We start from the raw sequence: 19,873 nt of genomic DNA, 5'->3' as shown, positions 1-19,873 counted from the left end.
AAAGATGCCGTTTGGGATGAAGAATGCCCTGCAACTTTTCAGAGGCTGGTAGATCATATCCTGGCAGGAGCAGGAGGGTTTGCCCTTGCTTAACTAGATGATATTGCCATCTACAGCCATTCCTATCCGGAGCACCCTCACCATGTCAGGGAGGGGCTGGGTAGACTACAGAGGGCAGGGTTGACCATTAAGGTGAGCAAATGTCTGGTGGGTATGGCAGAGGTCCGCTACCAAGGACATAGAGTGGGGAGTGGTAAGATGAGGCCAGATCCTGCCAAAGTGGAAGCCGTTCAGGCATGGCCTGCAACTGTTACTAAAAAGCAGGTGAGGGCATTGTTAGGGACAGCAGGGTACTACATAAAGTTTGTCCCCAGTTATAGTACCACAGCTGCTCCCCTCACAGACCTGACAAGGAAGAACAGGGCAGATAAGGTAGTATGGACCCCAGCATGTGAGCAAGCATTCCATAAGCTTAAAGAAGCTTTGGAAAGACCTCCCATGTTAGCCAGCCCGGATTACAGCAAAGAATTTGTTTTGCAGGTGGATGCTTCGAACCACGGGGTGGGGCCTGTACGTAGTCAGATTTCTTCAGAGGGGGAAGAGCACCCAGTGGTTTATCTCAGTTGTAGGCTCCAGCCCAGGGAGGAATGCTATGCAGCTGTAGAAAAGGAATGTCTAGCCATAGTGTGGGCACTGCAGAAACTTCAGCCTTATCTGTATGGAAGGAAATTCACTATTATGACAGAGCACAACCCCCTAACATGGTTAAACAGAGCCAGCCAGCAAAAGGCCATGTTGCTAAGATGGAGCCTAGGGTTGCAAGCATATGATAAGTCAGTGTAGCACCACAGTAGGATTAGCAATGCCAATGCAGATGGGCTTTCAAAACAGGGAATGGGGTAAGGTATACTCAGATAGACCTAACCCTCTCAAGCAGCGTTTCTCAAGGGTCACTTGAAAAACTAGCTTGAGTTTTGCAGGAGGAGAAATGTGAAGGCTGCCAGCCTAGCCAGATAGAATTTTATAGATAAATCTGTCATCTGTAAATATTAATGTGAACCACAGGCTTGTTGTTTTAAATGGGAAAAAAAACTACTGACCAAGTAAAAGCATGTTGTGACCCTTTGGTCTAAACTAAAGTCTGCTCCAGCCTGTCTAGATGAAGACATTCTTTCTTTTGTTTTAACCAAGAGTAAATTGCTAGATTTAAACATGCAAATGTATTTTTATTGCTCTGCTTCCTGACCAGCTACATGATAATACAAGGAGATGTTAAGAATGTAAATGTAGTTTCTGTTAGCCTGTGAACACAGGGAAGTGTGAAGAATGATGCAATGGGAACCAAGAGTGTGATTTTAAAAACAGAGACTTTAAGCATTTTTGTCTTGACCATTCAACTCACAGCACTGTCTTGTTCTATATGTAAGTTACCTTTGACTTGTGTTTTCTCTTAGAAATGGCTAGAAACTAGAAAGATTAGACTGTTTTTCTGTGATGCCAGAACTGTACTACTGAATTATTTTAAGTATTTCTCTGTGATCTCTGAACTCTTGACTAGCACTATGTAGTAAGAAGTATTGTCTTGTGTTTTTATTATTTATTATTAAATATTTTAAAACCTTTCAACTGTGGCTGTTTTGTGTAGAGATAATTTAAGGTCAAGAGTACATTGCATATTTATAGTGATTACTATACCAAGTCACTCTAATAAGCCTTGACTGTTTAGTTATACTACCAATTGGATAGTAATATTGCACAGTAATAATTGGACACCCTTTTAAGGGCCTTTGAGTAGCTGATAAGTATTAGCTGGGTGGTGGTACTGATTTCTACCATGTAGTCATGGTGGTACTGATTTCTACCATGTAGTCTGGGTAAAAGGGGCACAGCTGGAGAACCTGTGCCAACCTTCCCCAGGAGTGTCTATGTGGTTGTATCAACTCTTATCTCAAAGTGTGTGTGTGTCAGCTACTTGGGCAGGGACACAAAGCACTGGTTGGACAGAGATGGTGCTGGAGGTTTTAGCTTGCCCACCTGGCTGAGATCTGGACTCTATAGCTGTGCCAGTGGGGAGTCTTATTGGGGACCTGGAGAGCAAGTGAGCGACCAGCCCCGGACTGACTGTGATCTCTGTGTGTTTTTAAGGGAAATTGCACTTTACTGTGTGTATTTGTTATCCTTTCCTCCTATATGAGACATCCCCCACTGGTGTTAGTGGTGAGGATTTAGGCTCCTTGATTGCTGGGCCAGGGCACAGGCATCATATATGATATCAGCACTGCTGCCAGTTTTGATTCCGTAAGAACCTTTGTATAGTATTACAAGCAGGATGTTATCTCCACTTTTTAAACTGCATTTGAGGCTGCAGTTGTACATGGTATTTTCTGTGGGCCACTCGGATTGGTTACTAGGGAGTCTGTCCTATTAAAAGAGAAGAATGAACCAGACCATGTCAGATTAGAACGTTAGCTATAACAGTAGAAGTTGAGTTATTCTGCTGTACACCTGCACCTACCTTCCTTTGGCCTGGTAGAGAGGTGTGTGGATGCATGTTTGGGCAATGTGTTTGTACTATTGCATGGGTCCTAGTCAGCTCAGACACAGATCTGGAGATGCAGAAGTGTGCTAGGCATTATTGTTGAGAGGAAGTAGTTGTAGCTTGGGAAAGTTATTGTCAAAAGTCCTATCAGTAGAGGAGGATGGGCCATGACCATGCAGAGGTTATTTGCCATGGTAAGTGCATAATTATTACTTTTTCCTCTACAGGAAATGAAAGGTCCTTGGGAATTATCCAGAAGACATGTTGATGCCAAAGCATTGACCTGTATAACTTGCTGTGCCAGTAGCTAAATTGTAGTCTAGTTACCTTATTTCTTTTAGAGTGGTGGTATAATGATCCAAAAAACTTACTTTCTAACACTTCCCTTGGGGGGAGGACTTTGGCTGTTCAGCTGGAGGTGCACTTGTTGGCCAGTGAACTCTCTGTCTGGTTTAGTTGCTGGCACAGTAAATTGGAGGCATTTTAAAGGTGATGAATGAAACCCTTACAGTAGTGACAGATCAAAGTACTTGTGTGCCATCATAATATTGAGTTGTGTGTGGCTTTTGACTTGGTACATTTTATCAGTATAAGTGCCTGGTAGCTCAGTGTGGTCTGTTTGCTGCAGTATTTTTCAGATGATTGTTTTTATTTATAAATCAGATATACTACAGATTAGTGCCCGTTATCTTTTCAGCAATTAGATTTGTTCTTTTTTGTGGGATTTCCCTGGGTGCATTTCAGTCTCTGATTCTTTTCATTGTGTACAGGCTTTCCTTAAGTGATATCATGGGATAATGGAAGGTGAATTATATAACTGTTGCAATAACACACTGCCCCGGGTTTCATTGCCCCCCCCCCCCGGCATCTACAAATGCTCATTAAACTTGTCTAGCTAACATTAAGATGGATTGCAAGAAACTGGCTCAGACTAAGCCATAATGATGTGATATTAAGATTATCCAGAGGTGTAACAGTTGACTCTATAATTACACTGGGCAAGTGCGTAGCTGAGTTTTTTACTGCCATTGAGCTTTGGCAGTATTTTAAGCAGTGACTTGATATTTTAGGACCAGTTGTCTGTAAAATAAGACCTCTTGGCCCAGTAACAGTAATGGGATTGTCAGACCTGCATTTTTTTTTTTTACAGAGTCCTATATGGCTGCCCATAAAAGGGTTTTGTTGACTACAGTTAATGAAAAATCCTCTGGCCTGACTTTTAACCTGTATATATATATATATATATATATATATATATATATATATATATATAGGTTCATAGGTTAGTACTAGGCTAATTACCCTTGTGGGCCATTTCAAGCCTAGCCAATTACCCCATGTGAGAATCAAACCCTGCACCTTGTGTCTGTAAGGTAAACACCTTAACCATTATGCCATCCTCCCACCTCAATAATAGATTGGATATAACTGAATATGGATGGATAACCAGACTAAAAGCTGATAAATTTCTATATATATATAGATAGGAATATGTTTTCATTACTTCTGTAGTGTAAACATTGCACTTGTAGCAGCTCCATTAGAAGATATTCGGGTTGTTAGTATTAATTTTGTCTGCCCTGCAAAATTTGGGATGTGGTGGCTTAAAGACATTGTGGAAATCTTCCACTATAATAGAAATTTTCAGTGATGGCAATAGATTTCTAAGTTAATTTGCAAGCTGTTTTTTATATGATGCCAGGTTTATGGAATCTTCTTTATCACTCATTGAGATACAATCCCATTTTAAAATTAAAATTTACAGTGTTCATTATATGCATGACTGCTGCATTAGAGTAGCCTTTGCTTACATGGGTGTTGTATCCTGCTAATAATATAAAAGTTGACCGACTTCCAAAGCTTTAGGGCACCTACCATGTACACAAGCTATTAATCTTCTCAAGCTGAGCTGACTAAAAAGGGAGGTTTGGGTGCCATGCCCTTCAGATTGCTGGGCAGATAATTTCCTTTCGGGGGGAAAATCCACTTTACTTTTATATGACAAAACTGTACTTTTAATGTAAAACAGTAATTTTAATGCTAGGAAGAAGTGATGTCCTTCTTGTATCACTGTTGCTGTATTCTAAATGTTAGGGATCTCCATCCAGGGCAACCCAACTTTCAGCCAATATACCAAAGGCTAATGATCTTGTATGCACACTACATCATGCATATGCTCCCCACATAGAATGTAGGGCATAAAATTGATGCACAGACGCAGTTCTCCAGATCATCTTTGCTGTCAGTCTAAATGCCATTATTGCTTATTGCTCTGAACACCTTGTTGCTGGGCTGAATACCTAGAGTCAGGTAGTGCAGCGTCAGGGTTATTTATTTTTTTTTCTTTTTCTTTCTTTCTTTTATTTGGTCTTGTATTTTATTTTGCTTACCTAGAGTTCATGTCATACGAGAAGGGAAAATTAGTATGGGAGGCAGATTCCCTATAAGGATTGTCAGTCTCTCTTGTTTGGGTGCTTCCCATGACCATACATCTTGTAGTATCTGTAAGGTGTTTGTGCTTAAGACATTCAGAAGCCATTTGTGTTTCCTGACCATTTATCTTGAAAACCAGTGGCTTAAACAGTTAGCCCAGGGTAACATGGTGGAATCCTTTAACCCTGAGATACTCCCGCTAGGTAAGAAGATGGCCAAGAAGTCTCAGCCATATTCTTTAGCTGTCCAGCCTCCACAAGACATCCTTCTAGAAGCAGGTAAAACCTATGTAGGCTGTTCACCATCTGCATTAGGTTCCTCTTCAGCTACCCTGTTGGAGGCTGGCATGAATCCGTCTTTTCACATGTCCTATGAGGCTTACCAGGTGTCTGCTCCAGCTGTTGAGGGTTAACCACAGCTTATCTCTGAGTGTCCTATAGGGATTCTACAGATATTGGTCAGGGAAGAGGTTTTGAGTTCTCTTATCTAATCTCACCAACGGTTGGAATCTCTGGTATTTGTTAGGGCTGATGCCCCTTCCAAGAAAAGACTAAGCATGTTTTGTTATGATCTAATATTCTTCAAAGTGAATGGCAAGAATTTACTCGGGGCTTATTTGAAACCTTGTTTTATGGATATGTAGGAGGTCCATAAGAATGGGGTCTGACAATGCCCTGTATGCCAGGCATACATCTCCCCTCGAAAGCCTGTAGGAGACAGAATACAGGGATAGGGCCTTGAGGTGGTCTGCATAGGTCATTTTACATATGTCCTGTATTCTTTTAGTGAGGAACCTCTGTGGATGTTCCAATTGTTGGATATGCCTGGTTAGGTACATACCAAAGGGGGCATTGTACTCACTGATAGGTTTGATGAATGCCGAATACAGTGGAACAATGACTTCCTTGGACTTAGATGCCATACCTTTGTTTATAAGTTGCACAACACAGAATGATTTCCTCACCACTGTAGACATGTGATGGTCAAAGGCTAGATAATTATCTGTGTGTGTCCCTAAGTCCCTGATTACTGGGTCAACTCCAAGGAGTGTGTTGTCAATATGATAGTTACCAGGGATGGATGACTTCCCAAAGGATACTGTTATGCATTTTTTGGCATTTAGTTTTAGTCCAAAGCTCTGACGCCAGTTGTTTGTCTGTGTCAGCCCCCCTTGGAGAACATTTGTGTTAGTGTGAGATTCAGTAACAGCTCCTAATTTACAATCTTTTGCAAATTTAGTCAGCCAGAGACTACTGATATTGGGCTTGACTTCTGAGAAGTAAATGCCAAAAAGGAGTGGTCCAAGGACTGAGCCCTGAGGACTCCACTTGTGACTGGCCTCTTTGTAGAGGTGAACTCTCCAATTCTAACTTCCTGGATCCTGTGTGCCAGTTGGCTAGCCACTGGGTGACATACATACATACCTAACCTCTTGAATTTGTCAACAATGCCCAAGTGGGGTATTTTGTCAGATGCCTTGGCCAGGTCAAGGTAGACTGTGAAAAATGTTGCCCTCAACCGTTGCTTTGGTTACCTTCTCAAAGAAGTCCACCAGGTTGAGTAGGCATGATCTGCCCTTGACGATACCAAACTGGGTTGGGTGCAGTGTCTGGAGGTTTACTATATTTCAATTGATCATCTCCATGATAATTCTTTCCATGGCTTTACATGTAAAACTAGTGAGACTTATGGGCCTGTAGTTTCCAGGGTCTGTAGATGGACCACCTTTGTGCAGAGGGATGACGGTTTCCTTTCTTCATTCATGAGGCATGAAGCCTGTTTGGAGGCTACAGTTAAATAGTAATTCCAGAGGCCCTGATAGGTCATGTTTCATGCTATTTAGAAGGCATCCTGGGATATTGTCTGGGCCCATTGATTCAGTGTTCTTGGTCTTGGAGAGAGCATTAAGGACTTGTTTTCCCTAGTGATAGTAGAGGGGGTTGTATTTTTATATCTCCTGACGGAAATTTGAAGGGGAGAGAGGAGTAAAGCTGGAGCTGAATTTATCCGGCAGGAGGTTTGCTATATGTTCTGGCTCAAGTAGCTGTATTTACAGTGAGCTCTGCACACAGTTGTGTATTGCCTTTGAGGTTGAAGACATAGCTAAGGAATGATTTGTGGTTGTCTTTTGCCTCGGAGGCCAAACTTACCTCAAAGTTGGCTTTAGTTGACACTATTTGTCCTCCGAGTTGTTTGTTTAGTTTGATGAGAGTGCTTTCAGCTGGCTGCTGCACCTCCTAATTTTTGCCATGATTTTCGTCCTCCTCCTGTTATACAGCCTTTTGATTTTGTGATTCCACAAGGGTGGCTTGTTTTTTGTTAGTTCTGTACTTCTTTCTGGTAGGTACAGCTGCCTCTATACAGCTATTGACATACTTGTACAGGGTTTCTGTGAACAGTTCTGCATAGGCAACAGTGTTCTCAGGGTTTATGGGGTCTTGAAATTTTGCCAGGTTATCACTTAATGTAGGAGGTTATCCTTAGAATAGTTCTGGAATATTCCAGGTTTAGCTGGGGGTCCAGGTTTTATTTGTACTTCAAAGGAGACCACTTTGTAGTCTGACCTTACCAGAGAAGACATTACAGTAAGGGGGTGTACAGCAGTCCCCCGTATTAGTGAGGACCAGATTCAGTATGGTTGCACCCTAGGATGGTGTATTTGACTATCTGGTCCAGGGAGTTTGTGTTTACAAAATCCAGGAATGTCTGCATGTATGTTTGGTGTTGTATAGGATTCCCCAGTTAACAATGAGGTAATTAAAGTCACTCATGAATATGGTATTGGGTTGGATGGTTGGTGTTGCTAATAAGTTTAAATACATAGTATGTGTTCCCTGGGTCATAGAGGGGGACCTGTAGCTTGCAAGGAAGTGGTATTGGATTTTATCTATGGTGATTCGAACATGGAACAGCTCAAGTGCATTGTCCTGTTTGACCAACCTTGAAGTATATGTATTGTTGATGTAAAAAGAGACACCACCACCTTTAGTCCATGCCTGTGAAGTGGCTGGCCTAAATGTGTGGGAAGATGTTATAACTTTGCGCTTTTGGTGTACTCTCCATGGCTTTAAACCATGTCTCAGTGACCACACAGACATCAGCATTCTCTAGGGTAAAGAGAACTTCTAGGGAGTGGAGGTTTTTTGTTTACACTCAACAGTGAGCAGTAATACCTTTAGAAGTAGAGGATTCCCTTTCCCTAGATTCCCGTTTTGAGGAAACTTCCTTTGGAGAAACTGTCCAAGATATGATGAAACATTTTAAATGTCAATCTACACAAATTTCTGACATGCATAAGAGATGCTACAGCCTCTTAGAAGTGGGCACCCCTGCCCCTTCCTCAGTCTGTCCTGTTCTTGAGGCTTTACAGGGCGCCCTCCAGTCCACCTCTTTGGCACCTGATTCTCAACCACCAGCTCCACTAACACCAGACAAGTTTTATAAGGTACCTGATGACCTTACATACTTGAACAGGAATCCTGTGGCTGACCCTTCTGTAGTGCCTCTCTTCATATAAACCCTGTATGCTCTTGCCCAGTGCTAATGCTCTACCTACAGACAAGGATAGTAGGGTTATGGATAGGTGGGAAAGAAGATATACACCTCTCCTACCATAGCTTTTAGGGTATGACCAAATATTTGATTTCTTTACTACAGTCCTTGAATAAGGTTATGGTGGACCCTCAAACTGCAGAATCAAAGTAACAAATGCAGAATCTACTGTCTTAGGCCACCCAAATAGCCATACACAGCATTAAGTGCAGCTATGATGTTGTGGATGACACTTCTAGGACAGCAGCTACTGGATATGTTAGTGCAGATGTGTATTGCTACACAGCCAGCCTATTCCTGAGGACTTCATCAGTACTTTGAGTCCTCCTTGGACAATTTCTTTTGTTTGTTCCTCAAGCAGCGAGTCTATTCAGAACTCTCCAAGACCAAGATAAAACTATGAAAGACTGCAGGCAAACTATATTCTTCAGTTTCAGTTTAGATGGAACTACCCATCTAAATCTACATCCTTTCATAGAAGGTGTACTAGGACAGCTCAAAAAATTGGAAAAACTACTAGGAAAAGGTATTCTGACAAGCCTCATAGGGAACCTCCATCAGGGAGGCCTCCTTTGGAAATTAAAATCTGTGAATACCTTCACAACACCTCCTCCCTTGCGCTCATTCTCCTAACCCCACTTTTCAAAAGACTGTCCCTCTCCCTGGCCTTGTGGGAAACAATTACCACAGACATATGCATTCTGGCCATCATCAAGGATGGTTATGCCATGTCCTGGGAAAATACTCCTCCCTTGAAAAGCATGCCACATCCTTATCACAACCAGCTTTCTTTAATTCCTCCCATTATTCAAGATGTCCTGAATCAGGGCACCATTGAACAAGTCCCAAAAGGCTTTATGAGGAAGGGATTCTACTCCAGAATCTTTCTGGTGCCAAGAAAAGGAAACAGTGGAGGACCATCCTAGACCTTCCCATCTCAACACATTCTTGAATGTACTAACTTTCAAAATGTTCTCTCTTTACATTTTCTTGACTTTCATTCTGCCTCAGGCTTTCCTAGTGTCCCTGGATCTGAAGAATGCCTACCTGCACATATCTATTTGTCCATTTTGCAAGAAATTCCTTATTTTTTCTCTGACTCATCGCACTTTCAATTTACTGCTTTGCTTTTGGTCTTTCCACAGCACCAAGGATGTTCACAAAGTGTCTAGCACCAGTGGTGGCATTTTGCCACACCCAAGGAATTCAGTTTTTTCCTTACCTGGATGACCTGCTACTCTAAGCAGTCTCCTCAGGTGGCCTCCTCCAACATCTAGACTTCATTCTGCAACTCCTGACAAGTCTGGGATTCACAATTAACTACAAAAAAAATCCCACATGGTTCCTACACAGGACCTGTTTTTTCTGGGTTGCAGAATAGATTACACAGAAAATACATGTTCTTTTCCCTCAGGAGAAGGTTCATATTTTATAGTTCATAGGTTTTGTTCTTGAACACTGTTGGGGAAAAACTGGAACCTAATCCCCTGTGAACTTTTATCACTGTCTTCAACATCACTCTTCAAATATAACCTGAAACTATACCTTAGAACACATTGGTTATGCCCTGTACTAGCCCCGACTAGCTCACCATCTTTTTATTTACTGGATGTTGCTCTCCTTTAACTCTTGTGTATTAACTCCAGTCTTTCTCCTTTATAACCAAAGAGTCCATGATCTTGTAATTTAAGCTAATGTATAAAGAAACATCATACTAATGCATAAAGTTTTAGTTAGTGTTTGTGCTAAGATTGTTAGTAAGTAAGGTATTTTACTTTTATCATTTATTACATTATTTGTACTGTGCCAACATTTTTGTAATTGTGTGTTTTTGGAGCTTATCTCCCCGGGCTTCTACTGAAAATGGACATGTATCCAGTTAGACTAGCCCGGTCAACAAATGTAAAATAAATAAATAGTCTCTTCAAATTCTTTTAGATCTCATGTGTAACACACTGCACAGTAATGGAGATCCTAAGAACTCTGGGTTACATGGCAGCCACCATTCCAGTGCTTTCCCTAACCAGACTTTACATGAGGAAAATACAGTGGTATCTGAAACCTGTGTGGTCCCATCACTGCCACTCCTTGGATACCCTGATCCCCTACCTCACCTCAAAAAGCAGCAACTTTGGTGGGAGGAGCATCAGTCTCAACCCATACCCCCCTCCTCCTGATCAAGAAATTGACAAACATGTCAGATGAGGCATGGGGGCATGGATATGATCACACTGTGTATAGAGAAGATGGCAACCACCATTCTTGAAGGAACACATTAATTTGAAGGAAATGAGGGGTCTTTTGCAAGCACTACAGACCTTCTCTTACCTGTGGAAACCCAGACCACTCCTAGTGTACATGGCCTACCACCACACTCATGTGGTACACAAACAGGGGGGCACCAGATCTTACCAGCTGTGTGGATTAGCACAGGAGACATGGAACAAATACAAACAATCCGAAAGCTGAAGGTACTGAGCACACCAGCACAAAGTTTAAAAATTTAAAACATTGTGGCTCATTTACTAATACATTTTTAAACCTTTTACAGTACTGTTGTATAGGCACTTAACATAACAGTAGATATCCTACTGATCACTGTTGCAGTACTCCTTCCCCTTTCTCCTGACCCTGTACTTCTCTGTATGCTTTAAGCTCTACTCTGCTGCATGCAGACGGGGGAGTTTACTTACCTATCCAAGCGACACCCCTCCTAGCTGACCAGTCTCCCTCCCTCAGTAGTCTTCAGGCCTGGCTTGGAGATAGTTGGAGATATATGCTCATATGTATGGCTGCCTGTAGATCACTACAGTTATGAGTTGAGTTATGTTTTGTACAATAGACCCCCAGAAAGGTAAAGCTTTGGTACCCTGACTGGATGTCAGCAGTGATGACCCATATGTCAGGAATACTGTAACAGTGATCAGTAGGACATCTACTGTTGTGATAAATTCTTGCACAGCTGCACTTTCTTAAAGAAGAATTTACTGTTTTGACTGTGGATTTAAGTCTACTTGAGTTTGAATCCTCTTCATCACCCCAGAATAGGAAAACTTGAAAGGTTTTTGGCCACTGTGCAACCTTAGCCTGCCAGGTGGTAGAAGACGCTATGAAATGAGAAACCTGCAAATCCCTTAAAAAAATCCTGTACAATGTAGTAGTCCTTCCTTGGAACCCTGATAGTGAAAATCCATTCCAGAAATGAACTGTTGCCTAAATCATGAGCTTCTTATGCCTACCCTTTTTCAATATGCAATGCCATTATCCAGCTCCACCAAATAACCATAAACACCCACAGTCTGATTAACTTCAGCTTCATTATTGTATGCTCGATACACTCAAGTCTGTAATGGCCATTTACAGTCACAGTCCCTATTTTTCAACTAGCTACTGCCTGGCCCAGTACTTCAGATTGTTTCCTATGCATCAGTCGTGCACTTCTCTCATAACTGTTCACAGAATCTGGGATGGAATCCTCATCTTTTATATCATAGTAATTATAGACCACGAGACTTAAGTATTGTGTTATTAATAGACATCCTGGGCTTGCTAAATCCTCGCGTTTTTTTTTTCTGCTTGCTGGCATAGAAGTCTTAAAGTTGTGCTGAGCCATGTTATTGCAGTTGTAGGAGACATTTGTTTCAGGAGTAGCAACTTGTACAGTATTATCCGTCCCAAATCATTACCTCCCAAATTAATACAGTTGGTGTTCAGCTTTATTAAAGGCTTTGCCAGCAGATGCACCCAATGCAATATTTTTTTTCCATTTCATTCCACTGATACCATTCCACTGTATGCTGCATTCTGAATTCTTGAACCAGTCACTTCCCCCCTTGGCCCTACTAGGTATGGTTTTCAGCCCAAAATATGTACAGGTTGTGAAGGACAAAACTAACTCCACAGAGAGTTTGAATCCAATCCCTACAATGATGTCAGGGATGTAACCATTTTACCTCCAGTATGTGATCATCTCTGTGGCACTAACAGGTTTCAGTCAAACAATAACCATCCCATCACCTGGGTATGCGAGGGGCAGGGGATATGGTATCTGGATCTGCTACACTGCCCCAAAAAGTTCTGATGGTTACAAGAGGGATGGCTTTTAAGTCACATCAGTGGTACCTAACAGGTTTAAGTAAAACAACATATGTGCAGACAATCTAATTCAGTATTCAATTTACCAAATGCAACCTGGACCCAAGAGCATAAAAGGAATATGCACTGCTGCTCTGAGTATGGGCTTCCAATATCCACACCCAAACTAGGACTGCACAGTACCACAGCATGCCCCTTTTTTGCCTTTTTGTCTTCTCCTCAGTCTCTCCCTCTCTCTGTCTGAAGCACTGTTTTTTCTAGTGACCATTATACAGGGCAGCTGCTTTAACACATTTGCGCACACAATTCCTAAGAAAGGTAGGTAAAATATTGCAGTTACCCAGTTTTCTTCTTGACAAGGTAGTACTGCCACCGCCCTAGAAGTGGCTAGAGACAGTGTATATTAGTTACTTGACATCCTTTACTTTGTAAAAGTAAATTGTTAAAATGGTACATCACTGGTAGTATGATGAAGCAGCGTGTCTAATTAGAGGTGGATACCACAGCTTGCCAATTTACAGTGTTAATAATACCCTCTCTTCAGAGAATAATTAACCATGCATAAATAAATAAATAAATACTATTCGCCAGGATCTTTAATGCAAATAAATACACTAGTAAAATGTAAATGATAAAGAAATCGTGTTGATACCAATTAAATGTGTACATAAATAATGCATCATAACAGTGAATCCTTAGGAACATATTTGTCAGCAGGTGCACTAATTCTCCTTCCCGAGTCTTTTTAAGCATGACTTCGCCATACACTATGATTATTTCAAGCTGCCTGTTTTTTTTTTTTTTTTTTTGTAATGTGTTTAGTTTTTAGATTTTACATTTTGGAACCTTTTTGTAGAAACATAAATAAGTTGGTAAGACTGAAAACCACTTACCCTTTAAGAGAATAGCCGTCATGGAAATGATCAGAACTGATGGGGTGAGGGGTTGTCCAGATACTGTTTCCTATTATTATAGTGTAACCTGATAATTAGTGCTTCCATTGAATGAGTGTTACTTGGTAAGTAGGTTATGTAGCTGTCCTTTACTGACAGTGTGTAAAATACGGATGTTTTACTTTATTTTTAGCACTTGTTTCAGCAAAAGGTTCACATGGATATATTTCAGCAGCAGACTGGCCTTTGATGATTGTAAGTATGTCTTCCATCTTCACTTTCTTACATACAATGTCTGTGCTTGCTTTTCATTCACATGAAAGTTACTTTAGCAAAATAAATAGGTAAGTTAATAGTAGTCATATTGGACAATGGGTGGGATATGCATGTCATTTGGTGTGTGTGTGTTTGTTGTCATGCATATGATACAGGTATGAGCACAGCTTCCAAGTCATGTTGCAGTCATATGCTGGATTTGATTTGTAATGAAAGGTGAACAGACAGTAATAGTTTAACATGTAAAACATTTAATTCAAATGTCATTCTGTAACTTACAGATGTTCCCTTCAAGGTAAGCCATTTAAAAAAGGAATGAATGGCTTACATGTTGGCATTGAGACATGAAGACATTCCTTTTTCGGCTTGAGAGCAAGGATGTAGGTTTGTCATAGAGTTCCTTCTTGGTAGTTTAAGTCTTTTTCTTCAGGTATGGTTTTCACACACAATCACATGGCAAGGTTTTTGCCTTTACACTCTTCCATATGAAAGGTGCTCTGCTACTGAGTGTGGAAAAGGGTTAGTGTATTGAGTCAAGATAATGGAGAGAAGTTCAACTTGATTTGCTTCATTGCTTATTTAAAATAAGTGTAGTGAATTTATTTTAATTTTCTGGAGACACTGTATTAGTGCTTTATTGTTTCATAGGTAAGTACTAGGCTAGCTGTCCTTGCAGCCCATTTTAAGGTTAGCCAATTGCCCTTCAATGATGAGAATCAAACCCTGTACCTTTTGTTTGTGAGCTAAATACCTTAACTACTAAGTCAACCCCCAACCCCCAGAGCTTTATTTAAAATTTGGTGTGTGACCAAAAAATGAATATAGGGAAATGGTCACTAATACTGTCCAACATTACATGTGATTTAGTATAGAGGGTTACAGTTGGGTCTCTGTCGTAACCAGGATTATGTGTTCAAGACATGAAGACCAAGAAATTCAACTCGAGATAAAAGCTCAAAAGGTGAATATTGATATTCACATTGAGAGCACATAACATTCTGAGTTATGATTGGAACAATCATAATTCTTTGTAGCTGCATTGAGCTTTACTACTTCCATGTACTACAAAATTTAAACAAAAAAAAGTAGTAGAAGTACGCGTTTTTCAGCTTAGAATATCATAGCACGCTAACTGCTGCCACAAAGAGAGCATCCACCATTGAGGAGCATCAGGTTGCTGGTAAACAGTTTATTCAGATGACTTCCCTTTTTCTTTTTTTTAATAGTTGGTTTAACTGCTTCCTGATACTATTCTGTTGTGAACGCTGAACCTTTTTACACACAGAACTAATGCTGAACAACACTGAGGGGAGTACTCAGCAATTGTTAAGCACCTTTCTGGTGTTAGATTGATGCGTAACAAGCCTGTCTTTGCACTAATTCCGAATCGTAATGGTGGCACTCCATGCTGTACAGCATTGTTAACATCTGAGCATACTCAGTCAAGAGTGTTTTATTTCTGCTAAAGCTAGACAAGCCCATAGAGTTAGACAGAATAGACGTATAATGATACGTATTAGTAGAGGGTCTCTGTTCAACATTGTCTCTTATAATTATCACATTGCATTTAATAGTAGAAGTCTCCCACGTGAATGTGTCGTCATCAGTCTTTGCTTTGAAGCAGGGTGTATGGAGATGCAACTGATGCAGTTTTTTAACGAAGTGCAATTTGCCATTTACATTGATTGAATTCCTTTGAGTTGTAACTTATAGCTGGAGTTGCTGAAATTGAAAGGCAGAGTACTGAATGTAGTCACTGTAGATTTTGACTATACTGTCATACTTAAATGTTATAACCTGCAGGTAGTATCTCTTGAGCAATGTGTGGTTTAGTTTGTAAAGACAAACTTGACAGTGAAGAAAGAACAATTTATTAGATACTGCCGATACTAATGTATACCAGTGTGTGACCATTACTGTTAACCCACGTAGGGTCCATGGACACCACCAAGGACTGAATCAGTTAGAATATGTCTGAGATTTAAGTAAGCATCTTCACAAGCATGAACTGCAGGGCTGTTTTCTTACATTGACGATGGCATGGTAAGGGAATGTTTTTTTTTATTTGTGGGTTTTGACAGCATGATAGTTTATATTTAGCTTACTGTTTTGAACAACAAAAAAAAATACCGAGTGCAGTGCAGGGATAAAAAGAGTACCAGAATGAAGATACATGTGCAGAACTAAAAGACTAAATAGATTATTTTTGTGTACACTGGCACAAGGCAGTAACTAAGCTGATGTTAAACAGCATCATGCACTGCTTTTTCATATGAAATTGTCATACAAGTGGCAGCATGGGATACTTTCTTCCAGCAAATGATGAGGTACTACTTTTGGCAGTAATATTAAAGAAGGTATGGCTTAGCAGTTTTTATATGGTGAGCAAGATGAGAGTGAGAACTTGATTGTACCTTGTATGCTTTTAAGAATCTTAAAAATTTTGTTGAATTTCATTTGTAAGGCATAAATAAGGACAAGTTCCCCATCAGACGTTTTCAATAGAATGCTGGCTGTCAACATCCTTAATTGGGGGGCTGTTTCTGCACGGAAAGTGCAGGCTTGTATGGACGTTTAGATTGTATTTTTTAGTATATATCATATTCTTATACAATGCCCCCTTCATTGGGTCCCACTTTTCTGTCCACGTTGAAGAACTTCTGAATGAAATTTGAATGGCCTGCCAATCTGTCATTTAATTGAATTCCTTTACATGTTCTCTTGTTTTTGCTAGTTGATCCACATATGTGTTTTCTTTCAGGCTGAAATACAAATTTTTATTTAGGATGTAATAATGAAGAAATACTGAAAGAGAAAATGTGTGTAAATGTGGTAGTAAGTCTCATTAGATTGCATTTCTGAATGGTGGTTAAATATCCAGCATCAGCAGAAATGCAGTTAGTGCTATGAAGAAAAAGGGGAAGAAGGGACCCCGCTGGGTCCCAAAAGAAAAATAGTTGGCATACACAGGGGAAGAATGATTCATCCAGGCATAAATGTTTGGATTTTCATTTTTATTATATTTATTTTGCAGTGTCTTTTTACAAGTGTTAATTGTAGTAGGATACATTAAGCTGCAAATAGGGGTTTACTGAATTAATCTTTTTTCATGCTTCTAGTATTAGACTGGGAGAGAATGTAGTATATATTTAGTATACTTTGCCATTCAAATAGGCATCACTATATTATGGATATGCAAAGGTTACCGAGAACAAAAGGAAGATACTGGAATTATGCCATTGGCTGTACTTTTAAAGCTAACTGAAACCACCTTTAACAGGAGATTGTATGTAGTGCAGAAAGAAACCCAGAAAAAGGCCAAAATGATTATTCCCTTAACCTACAAGGTTCTAGCTCTGAGGAAAAAAAGTGGTCCAACACTTAGAACAGCAGTAAATTACAAATATTAGAGTTTAATGTACATAATCTCAGCATCCCAGAGTTCTAAATGCATACCCGGACCTTCATTCAGTTTGTGAAATGTGTTCTTGTGAACAAAATAAGCCATGAAAGTGAAACATTTAACTTTGTACTGCTGTAATTGGGTTTGTTGGGCAAGGTGAATGGCAGTGGAGAAATGGGGAGACTTTATTTGCTAGTGAGTGTTCCTCTTTCTTGAAGGCTGTGAACATTGGCTTAAGTTCAGGGGTGTTGGAGGACTCTGCGCCACCCCCTCACTGTCCTAAGCCTTTTTCAGAATCCTAATTACTGGATCGTGTTGAATTACTGTTGGCAGAGGTAAATATATAGCATTCACGGTGGATAGTAAACACATCACAAATAGCAGAATAATATTCTCTGGTATACCAGGAATGTACTGTCCAACTTGTAGATAATTTCTGTAGCATCAGTATTCAAAGTGGTTAGGAAAATGCATCATGTGCAAATTTGCTTTGCATGCAAATGTCTGTCATAAAAATAGTTTGTAAATATGTCCAGAGGGCAATAAGTGAAGCCTATGGAGTTTTCCAATCACACACGCTAAAATTCTAATCACAGAGTGAATGCACTTTTTATTACTTTAATTTACTCCATGTGGTATAAATAGATACCGCTGATATGGCTGGAGAGAAAAGCAGTCCATGGATTTGGTGCTGCCTGATATCACCAAGAATGTGATGCCTTCCATCTGGAAAACTTGAGGTCCCACTTAGAGAAGAGTACTTAATGATGCCGGACATTGTAGTAAGGTGAGTTAAACTGTACTAAGATGATTGCAACTTTATTCGATCTGACAGTTGTGCGATTTGTGTTCCTGAAGCCCTGGAATTGTAATTCTCAAGATGAGCAAGAAAGTAGCCGTGGTTGCTTGGCCTAGTGAGTGCAGCTTAGAAATAAACCGAATGAGGTTGGTGCATACAAGTATTCTGAGGTTTGCAATCAAATACCCACTAGAGAGTTCTACCAGTTCAAACTGCAAACTATTAAAAGTCAATTTGCTTTCTAATTTTTTTTTGTCAAATGCATTCCTCAGCTGGTAAAGCAGTAATCAACTCCTGTTAGCTTTGGTCCCCAAATACATTGGGCTACATATAAACAGACAGTACAGAAAACTGGGTGCTCTGGGGGTTCCTGACCTCTCAGTGGATGCACATTCTGCAGTAGTAAAATAGTACTGTTTTGGACAGGTCCACATCATAGGAGACTGAATTGACTGCAGTGGATCATCTTGTGTTCATGCATTCTAATTTGGTGCCATGCATTTGTATGTATAATGAAGAATGTGAACATACCTAGTGTAAGAACAATTAATTCCTCACGACATGTTAATTTAACTGACTTGCATTTATGGTCATTATTGACGATGAAAACATTTTTGATAACATGGCTATTTCTACAGAGTTCATTATCTGTTACTTCTAATTTCCAGTCTTTGTTTTTCATAGCCTGTATTAATTCTGGTTTGAAAAAGAAGGGATTATTTAAGTAGCCTGACATCACTTTCTAGATGAGTAGGGTGTTATAAGGCAAATCTAAGTTTATGAATATCAGGGCCTCAGACAGAACTGTTACGGCAAGGATACCGCGCCAAAAGCAAGGCTTATTAAATGTGTAAAGTACACGTTAGAAGTGCTAAATTGTTCCAGGTGTATTAAACCTGTTGCTACTGCACTCATTTGGGTGGGGTGGGGGTGTATTAAGTGTTATAGATATTTTATTACATTTCCTGAATGAGGTTCCTATTAATTAGGTTATTTCTTGTAGTCCAGGACACACAATGTTCAAGTCAAAGTGCTTTACTTAATTTTATTTCAATTGGCGTGTTTAACTCCGTTTAGTTAACATGCCCTATCTGCTACATAGCTAGATGGATACCAAGGTGAAGACTTTTAAATCTTGAAACTCTGTTATACTACTCCTATCACTAACTTCTTTCACCTCCCGCACTCCATGTAATCCATTTATACACCTTTTTTTATTATTATTTACACCCATTAAGGAACAGTTTACTTACCATGTATATTGTTACATTGGACAAGAAGCCAAATGCCATTCCTGGGGATTCACTAATTGTTTCTTGTGCATTTCTGAGATAAGGGTGTCCACTTTGTACAGCCTTGTTTTCTCTTGGCTGTACCACTCTCTCCTACCCCATTCCCCCCACTATCAACATAATTTCCTTTGTTGCCACTTTACTCCTCCCCCTTTGTCACCATCTTTAACAGCTGCTTATGCTAAATACATCATTTCCTACAAACTTTTAACTCTCTAGACCCCAACCCATTTACTACCATTTATACTAATTCTATTAGATTCATTTCTCCTCTAGTAACCACTATACTCCATGGTTTCTGCTAAATAATCCTTCTATGCTATATTAAAACTGGTCTACTGCACTTAAATAATCACAAACATTTGCACATCTCAAGCATTCAACTTTATCTCCAATTTTCTAATCTGTAGCTACCTTTGTAAACCTACACATACTTCTTGCTATCCAAGCTCCCTGTGTTATGCAACCGTGTAACAGTACTATCTATTCTATCAGCTTTTTTCTTTCCTCCATACATTCTGCTTTCATTATCATCAATATGTTCCCATTAGGGTTTATACTTCTACTGTCTATTCAGTTTTACAATCCAAA

The 19,873-nt window shown here is 40.0% G+C and overlaps 1 protein-coding gene across 3 annotated transcripts in view; it reads left to right on the top strand.

The window, feature by feature from the left end:
- TMEM87B (transmembrane protein 87B) overlaps window positions 1–19,873 on the top strand; it is a 1,440,625-nt gene that overhangs the window by 508,099 nt on the left and 912,653 nt on the right. For all 3 annotated transcript variants that reach the window (XM_044078977.1, XM_044078974.1, XM_044078964.1), the window contains one exon: window positions 13,706–13,767. In XM_044078977.1, coding sequence (XP_043934912.1) covers window positions 13,706–13,767 — 62 coding nt within the window. The remainder of the gene's footprint in view (window positions 1–13,705; window positions 13,768–19,873) is intronic.

Source organism: Protopterus annectens, chromosome 1.part1 (genome assembly GCF_019279795.1).
Source record: "Protopterus annectens isolate FY-2018-M chromosome 1.part1, PAN1.0, whole genome shotgun sequence".
NCBI lineage: Eukaryota > Metazoa > Chordata > Ceratodontiformes > Protopteridae > Protopterus > Protopterus annectens.
This window is presented reverse-complemented; position numbering and strand designations above follow the sequence as displayed.